Genomic DNA, 16088 nt, shown 5'->3' on the forward strand with positions numbered 1-16088 from the left:
GATTTACCTTCTGTGATCCTGCCCAATATCCCTGTTTACTTCTGGAACACCTGAACCACAGCAGTCCTTCAGCAAATTAAAAATCCCCTGTTATTACTTTGACTATGGTGAGAAAAGTAAGTTCAAAAGCACAGGACAAGCAGCATAAAAAGTGACTAAATGTTGTCCATTTGATTAAACTGTAAATACCTGAGCTGTGGCTAGCCACATTTATCCATGATACCATCAGCTAAACATGATATTATGATAAGCACTTTTCCAAGCAGGGATGAGAAGCATGGCTGAAGGCAAGCTTGACCTGCAGAGCAATGCATGGTGCCAGTGGGAGGGTCATTAGAACCACAACAACTCAGCCCAGGACCTGAATGCAGGTTGCACCACGCCTTGCAGACACAACTCTGTTGTATATCTACACTGGGCAAACACCAGGAGATGCAAATGTTCATGGAACCAAGAATGGCCGAGCTCTGCTCAGGATGGCTCTGCATTATCACCTCCATCCAGCCCTCATCCCCTTGGGAGGGCAAGAAGGGACATTGCTGGAGGCCTTTGGCATCGTGTCTTCCTGAACCAGTGTAAAAGCTTCTTCCCAGATCAACCAACCTTGAAACACTTATTACTAAAATTATAAACACCTCTTCAAACACTTTTGCAAATATTTTTTAATAACATTTAAAAAAAACCCTCACCAAACAAAACCTAAAGAATCCCAGTTGACTAACCAAATAAAAACATCTACCAGAACATCCCAACAAGCTCCAGAATCTAGTTGTTAAGAAAAGTGTTTCCACATAAGACAACTTCATATGGCTTATTCTATAGTGCCACAAGAGGACACTCTTGAGCAGTGTTTTTTTTTTTTTAATAAGGAAAAGCGCTTTACACGTTATTTTGTATTCTGAGCTTTTCTTACAAGTTATTTGTATTGTTAAATACAGGTTTCTGATCTCCAGCAACCCAGAAGTTAGGGACATCTCTTCATATTCATTCAATCTTAGTTAACCTGGATTTCAGGCAGTAAATAATTAACATTTTGTTATCATAACTGCTTTAAAAGTTTAAGATAAACTAACAGCTATAGCCCGTTGTTTAAGTTGCATTAGCCTTGGTTCATAGAGCTTTTTCTTATACTCTGTTCACAGCTTTTCTCTGTGAGAAAAATGTATTTTACACTTTAGTTGCAGCTAAAGTTGCAACACTTACACTTCAGTTGTTGGAAATGTGCTGTTTCCATATGCATAAAACTCAGGTACCAATACCCATTTACTTTGTCTTTAATTGCTAGAAGCAACTAGGCATATATACTTTTTTTTAAAAATACAACTGAAGAAATACATTTTGATAAATGTAAAGCTATTTTCTTAAATACAGTGATTGTATTAAAAATATTGTATTAAATAACTGCAGTGCCATTGCTTCGTAATTATTTTGAAGACATCAGGTAAAAGTTTTTTAGATGGAACAAAGCAAGTGATTATGATATGTGAATAATGCATTAAAACATCTGAGGTGATGTAACCCAATAATCACTTTGGGACAAACGGAAAAGAAAGAAATAAAATATCTTGCTTCTTTATAGTCAACTCAGTGGAACAAGTGCTTACAATAACATGTAGAATCTACTTCCATTTCGACCTTAATATTACCTGTGGTAAGTCCTTTTGCCTGAACAGGAACAAAAAGAAATAATAGTTGAATGATAAGTTAGCATCTTCATACATACACACATACATACATCTTAACAACAAACAGGTTAGAAGCAATAGAGTTTAAGACAGCTGGTGATCTGGTTATATTTGGGTTAAATGTGTTTCACATTTAACTTCATTTTAAAGTATTCCAAAATGGTTTGTTGTTTTGGGGGAAGAGAAGAACTTGAAGATGTTATTTAGGGGGGCTAATTACACTTTTAACTCTGATTTCTATCATGGCAGCAATTAAGTAGGTGCAGGAGATCCCAATTACCTGAGCCTTGACCAGTGTGTCTGGCTCAGGGATATTCTGCTAAGACTTACTTAGGACCTCCAAACCTCTTTGCTGGTTTTAATTCAGTCTGATATGGTAATTACCTTTAAAACATCTTTTCCCACGTTACTGGATCCTGTCTGATTCATTAAAGCATTTCCAATAGGCTAAATCCACCAGACACCATAAACAGGAAGGATTTGGAAAATGAAAATGTGAAGAAACTCATAGTAAAACTATCTCTGAAGAACACCCAGTTTATAGCTGATGACACCACTCAGGTTTTTATCATTTCTACTTTTTGTTTTATAATCTATGTGGGAGCTTGGATAAATGCATATGCAAATAGGACTACACTCCTTACTTTGTATATCTTTGGAGAGAATATAAATACCATAATTATCAAGGCTTTCTAGTTTTAAAATGTTTAGCTAGATGTGGGGTCTACTTTATTAACACGGATAGTGATTACATAATTTTAGGTTTACTATATTCTTTTTTCTAGGTTTTTACTTTGTGATGCATTAGTGGAGCTCCTTGGGGGAAATATCTTGTGATTTCAGGGTTTTGCTGATCAATTTTTACTGAATGCACTTCTTGCTGCCCTGCCAAGAGAGTACTGATAACGCCAGAAGTCAATATGCAGAGTACAACCATAAAGCCAGAGCTGTTACTCAGAGACAGAAGTGACACCTGCAGAGCCAAAATCTTTGAAACAGAGGTTTCATAAGGGTCCTGACGTTTTATAAAGTTTCTGAGAGAGCAATTATAGTAGAATTGTTTATAATTGCGGGTTTTTAACAAATATAGCAAAGTGACTGCTGCAATGCAAGTCATAAAAATTTGCACATATTACACACTATTACAGACTAAAAAGTTGGTCATGCTGTCCAGCATGCCATATTCAGGACTAAGCTGTTTGTGTTTTGAAGCCCAGGGGCAATGTTGAAGTTCGGTACAATTGTTTGTGTATCCAGGGCATGGTCTGAATTTGCACATGAGAGATGAAAGCAGAAGAGAGGCTTTGAAAATGAGGTTTTGACAGGTGGAGCTTTGTGGAGGGTAATTGCCTAAATCAGACCAGCAAAGGAGACTTTGATTGAAAAAACACATACACGAAGGAGGAAGTCATGAGTACATGGCTGGCAGTAGAGATTCTGTTTTCAGCTTCTGAGCTTCCTTCCCACATAAAACAGGGCTGCTGTGCTATTGTAAGGGCACTTAAAATAGCCCAGCAATGGGGCACTATGACAAGGCTGCTCACACACTGAAAGGTGAGTCCTTTCCCTGAGCACAGATAGCCCTTCAGCTCTTTAGAGATGCGATGTTTTATCTCATTTCTGAGATTCCAAAAGAACTTTTTGGGAAAACAATGTGTTTGGGAAAGGGCAGGGGCAACCAGTGAAGAGGACATCCTATAAATCTGTGACTGCAGAAGTTGTGGGGATATAGTAATGGTCCCAAATATGTGGTAAGTAACATTTATGGTGAGCTGTCCAAAGGAAATACAAGTCAGCTACTATGGCTACTCTGGCTTAACAGTAGGTTGAAATTTCAAGGACAAGTTAGATAGCTATGAAGTAAAATTGACTCAATCTATTTTTCACCACTAGTTGATGTTTATTTTGGTTTTATGCCCGTCAGCACAGCAGAGATATTTCCTTTCATTGCCTTTGTTATTACAACTCCCTGTGGTCATATCAGGATCTCAGGGGGAAATGGCTCATGCCATGAGCTAGGCAAAGCCAGTAAAGCAGTGGTGATGGTCACTGTGCTACTGAGTTGGGTATATCCAGTGGTTGTACAGCTTCTGAGTGAAGATTACATCTGTCGACTTAGTTCTCAAGAAGCTTTAAGCAAACTTGGTGCTCAGAAGCTTTTATTTAGGTTTTGGTTTTGCAGAAGTAATTTTTCTCATACCCAAAGTGTATGTCATTGTGTGCATACAGCTCTACCTTGGGGAAGAAGAACCTGAATATATAAGAATGCAAAGATTTGCGAAAAACACATTAGATGACATTTAAGTTTCTGTTGATAGGTTCATTGCATTAGAAGTTAATTCAAAACTACCTGAAGCCTTTCAAAACTTCTCTTTAGGGAATTATTCATGTGCATAATACTGAAACACAGAAAATATTTTAAAATGTATTTAGAACTAGGGTTTTCAGAAGACACTATAGGCAGTAGAGCTTTTCATTATGATCTTGACATAAGATATAGTATTACAAATGAGAGGCTTTTCATGTTGTTTTTCTACAGCTTTTTGTAGAAATAGATGCCCTATTCAGTCATATTTAATCATTCTTCTATCAAAGAATACTCTATAATTATATACTTATTGTACATTTAAATATATATTTAAATCTTTGTATTTAATTAAATAGATTCAAAGAATATACTTAATTATTCTTCAAAGAAATGTGACCTATTTCACCTGGACTTTTAGTCAGTTTAAACCAATGATGACAAAACTAGCAATTAGTAGGTAATATTTTTTAATCATGACACTGATGAAGATTCTAGGGCCACTTTGCTTCTCCAAAGTATCTGCCATCTCATGAGCTCAACAAATATTTCTTCAGAGAAAATAAAAGTAAGCTAATATGGGAAAGGTCAGAATGAAATAAATAGAAAAGGTAATTTTTCAAGTACTTGTTGAATTTTTATTTTTATAACAATGTTTTAGTTCTCTATCACTATATGATCCTGAAGTAGAAATTGCTGCCTTATTGTTCTTCAACGTAACACACAAGCACGGAGCTGTGGCTGGTTATAGCAGCTGATGTGTGTGATGAGCTGTGCCACAGCTATAAATTCACACTACCCTTAAGCATTACAGGCACGAATAATGCCCATGTTTTCAGGGAGAGAGCTATGAGACCTGTGGACAAGCTGTGAACCTTTGTAAAACAGGATCTCTGCAGGGAGCTCATCTGGCTGACATCAATCTCCTGCCCTAAGAGAAAGAAACCCCAAGCAAGACAGCTTCTAAATGTCACAGCAGCTCCCTCAGATTTCTGAGCATAAAGCTGATGAGGGAATCACCTTTGTAAAGGGGCAGAATGAAAGATGTAGCACTTTGGCATCAGTTTTTAGTATGGTATTCAACAGCTGTGACAGCTGAAGTCTTCAGAGGGTGTCCCAGACATATTTCTTTTTCCATATAAATTACAGCTTTAAGGAAATCCACAGCAAATCCATGCAAACAGAAGAGAGAATTACTTCCTTTGGGATTTAAACACAACTAAAGCCTACACAACCAAACAAAATGTTAAGAAATGTACCTTGACTTCCAGGTGAAGTTTCTCGCCTTCCAGTTCTTGTGATCTCCAGTTTGGTCCACGCATCTGTTGTCAAGGACCTACAGCAAGTATTAGTGCCAAAAATGCAACCTGATTTCTTCAAATGCACCTCTGGCATGACATTTCAGTGAAATGTAGTTTTAGAGAAATATGTGTGATTATTCAGAAAAAAAGTTATGGCAAGTGCTGAGTTTCTACCCAATATAAAAATACTTTGTTTTACAAATGCTAGTTTCATAAATTATAGTAGGACTTCAGAATACAAACAATGTTGAGGAGGATATATTTTATTCTTATGTTAAAGCAGGAAGGCAACTTCTTTTGAAGGCTGTATTACAACCTGCATCCTTTTAACTGAATTAATAGGTCTACCTGTACTATATAGTACTTGTTTTTTTACGTTTCAAATTGCCAGAATTTATTTAGATTTTGGCACTTTCCATACTGTACAGTAATGTCTTCATCTAAATGTTTTATGTGCTCAGGAAGTAGTTTCTCTTAGCTCCCCAGAATTATAACAAATTGCTTCATTGCAGACTGTATATTTCTTACCAAATACTTTTGCTCTGTCAGAGCTCGAAACCAACTAAATGTAAGAAAGCACAGCTTTTTCTACATAACACTCTAGCCAGACCTGCCTCTACAAATCGCAGCCATGAGTCCACTACCATGGCCTGACTGTAAAACCAGCCTCTCTTTTTTCACTCAGTGTGCAGCAATTGTATCTCAGTACTCTGACTCACTCTTATGTGGTTACCAGGCAAACTAACTGTCTCTTGGTAAATGAGCCTGAAACCATGTTAATAACATCCTATTTTAAAGTACTTTTTAGTGTCTTACCAGCTGATGAATAGAGAAAATCATATTGAAAACATTGTAAAAGTCATAAGAAATCTCTGCTATATTATATTCCACGTGCTTCATATCAAAAAGTATTATTTATAGAAATTATTTCCCTATAAAAACTGTCATAACTACAGAAAGCTTTTCTCCAGTGTAATTTTATTAGGGATTCCTGCCATCATATCAACATACAAAACAATCAGGATGTTGACATATAGAAATGTGAAATTCACTGTACAAAGATAAGGCTCAAGTTACAGGTATATTTTCCCCTTACACTCCATGAAATAAAACCATTTTTAATACTTCCCAGAGTCGTGTTTATAAATGTTGGACAAACTACAAAATAGATTTCAAGTACATAACATTTTACAATATAATCCAAGCACAGACAGAAATACACAATATTGTACCTATAGACGCTCCACAGTCCAAGTCTGTCATCTTTACCAGTAAAAAGCTGCTACACTCTCTTAATGTGCCCAACCACATCCTTCTGTGTATGACATGGTCCTGGCCTTTAAGTTATAACACTTTCATGACTTTTAGTTAAAAGACTTTGATAGACCAGGGAATATCAGGAAGGAAAGGTGAGAATATTAAAAGGCCAGGTGTGAATGTATGCACGTGGTTAGTAAATGCAAGCACACGTGCACACACACTTGCATCTAACCCTGCACAAAACTCCACTGCACTGCTCAATTTTTGAGATTATGTTCTGATGCAACTGGGCTATTTTCTGACAAGAGTTAAATCAAGCATTACAATGCTCCTACTTCTGGGGTGCACAGGGACAAGTGTATTGTAACTTTTTTTTTTTTTAAGTGACTCTCAGACTTTCTAGGAGGTTGTATGGAACCATGTCTTCACAGTCCATCAGGATGTCTGCTCTCACAGCCTTCACCACTGAAAACACCTTTTCTGACCCTTCTATTTAGAAACAATGCAAATCAATAATTTCAAGTTAAGATCAAATGTCTGCATTAGTTCACTCTCCATTTTTATTAGGCTGAATGGTTATTACCTTGTGGGAAAGGATCATTTAGCTGCAAGTAGCACAGGAAGAAATAGACATTAAATAACTAATCATTAATGATTCTTCTGGGACACAGATTATAAAGGACAAACAAAGACAAGAAAAACACAGTTGTTTAATTTAGCCTTTGTTGGAGGGGAGATGAGTAATCCAAAAGTTTTCAGTTGAGGAAAGGAACTCCTAAGCCCTGTAACTGTTCTGTCTTTTAAAAACTGGAGAAGATTAGAAGGGAAGGAAAAATCCTCTATGAAATCTGCCATTTTAAAACTAGACACTTGCAAAGGCTTACAAGAGAAAACCAAGCAAAAGAGATTCCCTGATACTGAAACTAATGGAATTTATTTAGTAGGAATTAGACATGTGGTTGCAATGTGTAAAATGCACATCTAATAAAATAGCCTCAAATATGCTTCCAATTCATAAATGTCTAAGCAGGAGAAAGAGTCTGAAGCCAAAATTCAAGTACTTTAATTTAAATATGAAACAAGGCTGCACTAAGATTGTGGGAGAGGAGGGATAAAAACTTTCTTGTCTTAGATACAACCTCTGTGGTATATTTGAGGGCCTTCAAATGCTCTCAGCTTTGACAAGATTTTACATAAGTATGTTCTCTAAGCTATATTGGAATACTTTTAGATATACAAATCCATGTTACACAAAACAGCATTAGATTTTGTAACTGGACTCATAATAACAAGGAATGAGGGTGAGTATGGTGCTATATGTGAAAGGAAGTATATTACTATGCACAGAAAATATGTTGTCTTAGAGATTAATATAAAGGGCATCAAGCATGAAGATTCATCTCTTAAAGTGTTTAAGCCTTTAAGTGTGAGCCAGTACATTATTTTGACATCAGCTGTACAGCCTAATAATTTGCTTTTTAAAAGAAGTATGAAAAATTTTTTCCTTTTTCATCTTTTTATTTTCTTTATGATTTTAAAAAGTAGCTTGCTCACCTACTGATTTATTTTTGGGTCCTTTTTTTCTTTATTTTCTTTTTTTTTCTTTTTTTTTTCTTTTTTTTTTTTTTTGCTACTTACTATTACTGTCTTCCATTATGTACAATAATCTACATTTAGACTGAAGACTCTATCTTTCTCTAAACGTACTTGGACTATCTTGTAAAGACTTTCTACAGAACTGATAAAGTGGAAGACAACCTGACAGATAAGAAGAAGGATCATTTCAGTTCTGCCTACTTCCCCAAGCTTTAGAACTGTGCCTTTCAGAAATTCTTTTGCATACTTGCTGTCATTTCACCTCGCCCAGGCAGCCCCTACAGAACTTGAGTGAACTTTCTGTTTCCCAAACACAGTCCCTTTGTGTAGAGCTACATTAAATTCATTCTCCAGCCATAGTTTAAAAACAAATAATTGGTAAACACTAAAAACACCCTGCATGCCCCTCTACATTATTCTTACCAATGTGTACATTTATATAACATCATAAGTTGTCTTTTACTAAAAATTTACCAAAATATCTTAAACACATAAAAATATAAAAAACAAACAAACAGAAAAACAAACAAAAACCAAAAACCCAGCATAAACATCGCTTGTATAGGCATTGGTTAGAAGAGATAGTTTCACTAAGGAGTATATTCAAAAAGGTTTTCTTTCAATATCATCAGTTTTAGTGTCATGATTGAAAGGTTAAGGACAATGAAACTTATTGTGACCCTGTCTTATATAATGTAATAAATGAGATAGAAGTCTGAAATGTAATTAAATAAAGCTTCTTTTTGGTTATTGAGAGGTGACTGTATAAGCTGGTAACTAAAATGGCAATTTAAGTATGTAAAGGGAACTTAAGAACATGACAAGTCTGTAATGAAAACACTAAATGAGGATATGAAGGCAGCTGCCAACAGATGGACCCAAGGGCATTATGGAAAGCTGTCACTAACTGAAATTTTGAATATAGCCCTTAGTTGTACTATATTAATGTAAATTTTAAAAGCTGCCCAGAATGTCACGAATGAAGTTTATTTTGCAAGCCATCCACTGCCTAAGGGGGCAGTAATATTCAATATGAAACTGCTGAAACTCCGGGGTCTGGCGGATTTCGTGAAGGAAAGAGATTTGAAGGTCCGACTCCAAGAGCACAAGGAAAAGGGGGAACACAAACAACAATAGTCCAAGGCCTACAAGAAAAAGTCTGGAGAAACTCTTCACAAAAGCGTTCACCTCTATGTTGCCCATCAGAAAGTCATAGCTCCACCTCAGGGCTCTCCGAGCTTCTTTCAGTTCTTCCTCCTCTGCAATTAAAAATGCATTTTCATCTGCTTCAAGTTCCTCAAATGAATCGGTATCATCTTTTTCATTCTCTGCTCTTGGGCAGGTATCAAAGAGCATGTCAATCTCATCATCAACTGGTGTGGGCAGCAAGCTGGCACTTGGATTGTATACCAGCTCTGAGATGGTTAAGGGTTCCTCTTTCATCTTCTCTTCCTGTTCAATGGCAAGATCAACATCCTTCCCAGTATCCTTTACTGGAGAGCTTGAAGTCACAGGTACTGAAATCTCCTCTTCCTTTGGCAGCTGGATACCTGAAGAAATGAGATGAAAAAACAATACTAAATTTCTCACAGCCTGGGGGCAAAAGTCAGCCTTCCAGGAGTATACAATAGATGTATGGAAAAAATATTCTGCAATTATTTTGCATATTAAAACCAGACTGTACGTAATTATCAAAAACTGGAAAAGCTTTTTGAAGAGGGCAGTATCTTTACAATGCTGCAGTACATCAGATCTGCTCAAGAGGGTCTGATAATATCATATTATAATATTATCATACCAATGATAATAGTGTAGCGCAAAGCAGAAAAGAGAGCACCTTATTTTCTACTGGCAATTTGATTTCTGGTATAAATTAATACCTACTACACATGTGGATTGGTGCTCATTGGTGTATAATAATAACAACAACAACAACAAAAACTACCAACTCTCATTGCTTTGAGATGAATGATTGTGCTAAGATAAGAGCTAAGGTTGAGAACAGAGCAAGACATTAAAAAGAGACAACAGATTATCATGATAAATTCATGTTAACAGTAAAAAGGGCAAAGGAGAGGAAGGTTAACACATAAGAATTAGACATCATTGGAACAGCATTGTAACAGCCTCACCTATTAAAATAGCTCCTTCTCATGTAGCTTTTTTGTTTTTTGCTCATCTAGTTCTTTAGCTCTTTTCTCTCTCCTCTAAATTTCTCTCTCCCCTTTACAGAGGATACTTTCTTATGACATTATTCTCTGCTCTCTCAAAATTTACTCTCTTTTTTCCAGTCTATCTCTAACAGCAAGAAGTTTGCCAAGAAGCCTGGCTGTTTACAGCTCCATCAATACTTCTGTGATGGCTGTTAGTTTTGTCAGTCGTAGGAGTGGAGAGGACAGTTGGGCACAGACCTGCCTTGCAAAGCGATGTTAAGACACTTCCTCATGGAAATTTCCCTTTCTAAGTATTCAAATTGCCCCAGACAGATCTCTTCTCCTGTCATTTGTTATCTTTTCCTTCTTCTCTAGACGTCACTGGCCATGCCACCAGGTGAGGTTTCTCATTTTGGCAAAATGACCAAAACCACAATTTCTGCTTCCTTTCATTTCATCACTGAGCAAAACAGCTTGGGTTAGCATCTGATGGGGTTTTTTCCTGAGCTGGCTAGTCATGCATTCTTGTGGAAAGAGCACATGACCAGGGACAGAGAAAGAGAGCAGGAGAGTTCCTTTCAGCAGCAAAAGTGCATAGCTGAAATGAAACCTTGTCCTCAATAATTATTAGTTCAATAATTCAATTAGTTTAATTTTCATAAGTTTAATTTGACTTCCTACCAAATAATTCCTTGCAGCAACTACTCTGTCTTCTCTTATCACAGCCAATTTAGAAATTAATCATATTTCAGCATGAAACTTGTTTTGTGCTGGAATGTAGTTGTCTACACCAGTCTTTACATAAGAAATACACTTGCCACAGTCGCCAAGAGAAGGATACAAACCAACTGAAATGAGACAAAACAGAGTATGAACACCAAGAAGTGAGAACAGATTTGGAAGATCTTTCTTCTAAGCATCTTTCTCCTAAGTAACAGAAGGCAATGCTGGATCATCAAACCATACTCAAGTTACTTGAGCGTACACAAACAATACATTAAATTACAAAAGCCAGAATTATTTAACTCTGGAATCCAGCTTTAAGAATATACACATATCTTTAGATACACAAGTACTACTATTTGATTATCAAAGATGCTTTTCAAATATTCTTAATATTAGTATAATTTAAGTTGAGCCACTTAGACATTTCAAAATGGTTGAAAGCACACAATTATATTCTCCCAAATTCAAGAGTTATGGCCATAGGCTCTCTATACCAGCTTAGGTGCAAGGTCAGTAATATATCTTCATCATTTTTCTCATCATAGAAGACAGGTGCAGCTACCACAAAGAGAGGTCATCCCAAATTTATGATTCTTGAGCCTCCTCTTCCTCCCCAGAGAAAATTCCAACTTGCATAAAATGCACAGTGAACATGAACAACATATATTAACTTTTATTACAACTGTATTTTTTTCTGACAATAAATAACTGGCAAACTTCTGACTGTGGAGTTTACCTGTTGATAGAAGGCAACAGAAAAACCTTTTCATGTCAGTGTTTTTGTTTCCTGAAGGGTTTGTATTAAAATGGTAATGTGTTGCATCTCTGCAGCACATATCAAATTTACATTCCACTATTTAATTTCAGCTGCTAGGAAGAATTTTCCAGACCTTTGTTTTTACTTAGACTCATTAAATCATTGTAATTGCATTTTATATCAGTCAAATACTAGTGTTAATCAATATTTGAAAATTTAGAATGGGCATTAAATGCTGCTGCTGCAAGCTTATTTGATATCTTAAAAAAATAAAGATATAAAGTTGGTTTTTTTGCTCCTTCATGTTCTCTGTAGCACCACAGCATTTTTAAAATCAAGGATTGAGGAAAGAACAGGCTATTAACCAGAGTCTACATGACTGATTCGAGCAAAGCTTCAGTCACATTGGAATATATAGCTAAGTATGTTGGGCCATTTATATTTTGATGGTTTCAAAAGATATAACCATAAAATCATTATGGCAAATATAATTTACAAAGCTTATGCAGGCCAAATAATATCACATTAAAGTACCAAAATTCCACAGTATAATGAATATTACAGTAACACGAATTTAAGAGAGAAGAAAGTTTTTTTGATTTTTGACTTTTCAGATAGCCCTCAAGACAGCCAGTTATCTGAAGTAATAAAATCAAGTTAATAGAAAAAAAAAATCCTTTAAATGTTCCAATGGAAAAATAGAATATAAAAGTTAAAGCAAGCCAACTCCTAATGCTAATTATTCTACGACTACTGCAAATCCTTTGCTCTTATTCATACATAACAATTATTTTTGTACTACCCTTATAAGAGTATCATTTTATATAAGTTGTTGACAAGATTTTGAAAAGTCTACTATCTTTTTAACAATATTTAAAATTTATGTGGTGTTCAGATTTAAAGGACTATGAGTTGAGAATTAATGTACATTTGAGAACCTCTTCTTTCAATTCTTTACTTTGAATTCTTAATGGCAGTTTACATTCCATAAATCAGAAACTTCTAATACAGATTACTGGAATATCAGGTGAATAAACGCGGGTTTATTTCTTATATTTCCACAGCAAAAGTTTGCTACAATTTTCTGGCAAGTGGACAAATTTTACAAAGCCAGAGATCTCGTTATCCTAGGTGAATGTCAGTATTCCTCTTCCACCAAACACTGTGATTGCTCCAAGCCAGGAGCATGAACAGCTGAATAAGACATGACATTATTTTGGTCCTCGGCTGTGAACATGAACGTGCAAGAAGTCTGACATAAAAGTTGTCAGCTGCTAGTACTTCTACAGGGGCCAAAACCAGCAGCTGAGGATTAGCAAAATGAAGGGCAGCTCTAGCTCCACCATTCTTAAGATGCTGCAGTTGCTGGAAGTACAGCACCTCAGAAGAATGTAGACTCTGCTTATTAAAAAGTTCAGTTCACACATTGTCTGTTGGCTGGATATCCTGCACAGGGCTTTTCTTACCAGAAACACAATTACGCACCTATAACAGCCTTTAATATTGGAGAAAGAAACAAGTGTGAACATACATTCATTTTAAAGAGACAAATGGAAAATTAGATATGGTCCAGAAAGTACAGTGCTAGGAGCATTTCATACACACATGCAAACAAAAAAGGCCAGCCAGGCTGCAATTAGGAGAAATCCTTCCTGTCCTTTTTACTTCTTCCTCTATAAATATCATGTATCCTTTGCTTATTTTCCATGTAGACAAAATTCATCTGCACTATGAATAGAATGACCTTTCAGAGGGAAGGAGAAGGTGATTTTGTCATGTGAGCAAAGTGCATGAATGTCACAAAGAAAATGTAGAAAAATGAGACAGACTTTAGAATGGCATTGCATTTAAATATTTCCCTACACAGGATCTATATCAAGCAGGATTTGCATCACAGCCAGACCTCCTGCCCTCAGAAACAGAAGGTCACAGATTTGTACCATACCCACATCCCGTGCCTATAAAAGACACCTGTTATAGCTTTTCAAGAAGAGTTAATCAATGACAGTTTATAGTAACTCCTTTTTAGGCAGTGACCTGACTTTCCTGCCGGCCATTACTGCTTGCTTTAGTCTAATGGGAACTTCCAGAAGGGAGCAAAGCCCTGTCCCAGCTGCCAGTTCATATCAGTTGGATGTTTTGTGGCATTATAGCTCGCCTGCCAGCTGTGTTGTGTCATGGTTCTCAAAGTCACAGCTAGTACAGACACTGGAGGCCACTGCTCTGCTCTCCACATAAAGAGCACACAAAGCACAGAGGCAGAGCTTCCTGCATGGTGGGCATTCTGGGACGCCTGTTTTCCATCTCCCCTTGGCCTGGAAGGAGTTCAATCCAGAGCTGCTGATCCCCTGCCAGAAAGAGGATTAAGCAGCAACGGGACTGAAGGAAGCATCAGGGAGAGAAGTGTGTATCGTGGGAGCAGGAATGAGAAGGCAAGGTACGTCTGTCAGCAGCTCGGAGACAGAAGGAGCTGCTGATGGCACTGCAGTGGCTCAGTGCCCAGCCCCACGCCAAGGGCAGTGAGGCTGGAAAGTGCCAAGTACTGATGTGAAAGTTTAGCACCCAAGCAAAAGGGCAAGTGGGACATTTCAGCATTCCCACTCAGCTTTGGGTGACCCCTCCCAGCACAAGTCAGCACTGTTCTGAACAACATTTGTTCGGAAAGTGTTGCAATGGGGCTCTCCCAAGGAGTTGTGTGCCATTTTAGGAGTCTTGCACAAGCTACCTCCCTTGCTTTGGTGCTACATGCTGGTGTATATATATATACATATGTATATATATATATATATATACACATACATCTATGTACACTTTTTTCATGTTCACTTCAAAAGGAATAGCAATACTGTTCAAAATGAACAGTACTACAAATTCAAGGTGTTTAGGAACTAATGTAGCCCCAAAATACAAACCTCTTATTGCTGTCATTATATTAAACCAAGATGTCTTGCATCTATTTGAAACCAGTATTTAACCTCTGAGATGTAAAAGTACAAAACACATGTCAATAATAATGATTTTTCAATTTTGCTACTATGTTTCAATCAAGGGAGTTTGGTGTATTCTCACAGATTCTACTGTCTTCACTGGGTGGTGAACTCAGGAAACAAAGACAACCAGTCGCTGCTGCTACTCAAAGACAAATCACTGCAAGAAGCAGTTTCTCATGTATCTACTGCACTCACTGCTTTCTAAATTTCAGATATCAAAAGAGTAACGATATTCTAATCTTCGCCAGAACACTTTCAGTTAATTCTTTGATTAAAAACTAATCTGCTGAAATGAAGAATCAATGCAAAGATTTAACATAGGTTAGTAAAAACTGAAACAATTCAACCTATTCATCAAAGCCCATACATCAAAGCCAGTTCAAGCCCATACATCAAAAATTATCAGTACTACAGAAAGCGTGGGAAAACAAATTTAAAAATGTCTTATGACATTAAGGAAATGGACATATTTAGTGAAGGGGATCTTTATCAAAGCCATTTCCTAAAAAAACCACCCCTTTGCTGTTCGTAGCAATACTGAATGCTTTTTGTTCCTTGGGTTGCACTCCTCCCGTGTGTAGTGAAAAAGGGAGATAAATCAGACTGCCCAAGTTCTACCTTCCTCCACCAGCCTTAGAACTACTATTCTGTTAATGAAATTATTCAGTATCTAGAAAAATAAACCAGATAAAGTTACAAACTGGAAAACTCAACTACTGCATTCAGCTCATATTTAAAATCTACTATGTTCTAGCATAACAACTATTTCGTTTTGGCATAAATTGCTATAGTTTCAAAGAGTTTCCCCCCACTTCAGTCACAGAAAAATACAAAGGTAAAATTCCAGTCCCTCATTTGTTACCAATTAACAAGTAAATCTACAATTTTCTGTAAGTTAATAAATAAATTTATGGTTTTTTCTCATTCATTCTCCATTTGCCACTTAATTCTTGTCAGTAAATTGTCCTTATTCCCTGCTGTACATGTCAGTTACAGTACAGTTCCTTTCCAAGAAACAACTATAAACTTAAACTGGGGTAAGAGGGTTTAAAAAAGAGGATTGAGTAAAATAAATGTAAATTTACCAGCCCTTCTGGCTGTGATCTTGGAGCCATGCCGCAGTAAACGAATGCACACTTCCTTGTTGCAGTGGTTAACCATCCGCAAATGAATGCTTCTCTTGGTTTGGATTTTTACAAGACATTTCACCATGTTGACTATTAATTCCTCTTCTCAAAGTCTTGTAAAAGCTCTAGCCATACCAGCTTTGACCTTTTATTAAGTTCCCACTGAGTTTTAAAAGACTAACACACAG

The 16088-nt window shown here is 36.6% G+C and overlaps 1 protein-coding gene across 2 annotated transcripts in view; it reads right to left on the bottom strand.

The window, feature by feature from the left end:
* Positions 1–6262: 6262 nt before the first annotated feature.
* FRMD3 (FERM domain containing 3) overlaps positions 6263–16088 on the bottom strand; it is a 135142-nt gene continuing 125316 nt past the window's right edge. For both annotated transcript variants that reach the window (XM_064735251.1, XM_064735250.1), the window contains exon 14: positions 6263–9697. In XM_064735251.1, the coding sequence (XP_064591321.1) occupies positions 9102–9697 (596 nt within the window). In that variant the 3' untranslated portion in view covers positions 6263–9101. The remainder of the gene's footprint in view (positions 9698–16088) is intronic.

Source organism: Zonotrichia leucophrys, chromosome Z, assembly GCF_028769735.1.
Source record: "Zonotrichia leucophrys gambelii isolate GWCS_2022_RI chromosome Z, RI_Zleu_2.0, whole genome shotgun sequence".
Taxonomy (NCBI): domain Eukaryota; kingdom Metazoa; phylum Chordata; class Aves; order Passeriformes; family Passerellidae; genus Zonotrichia; species Zonotrichia leucophrys.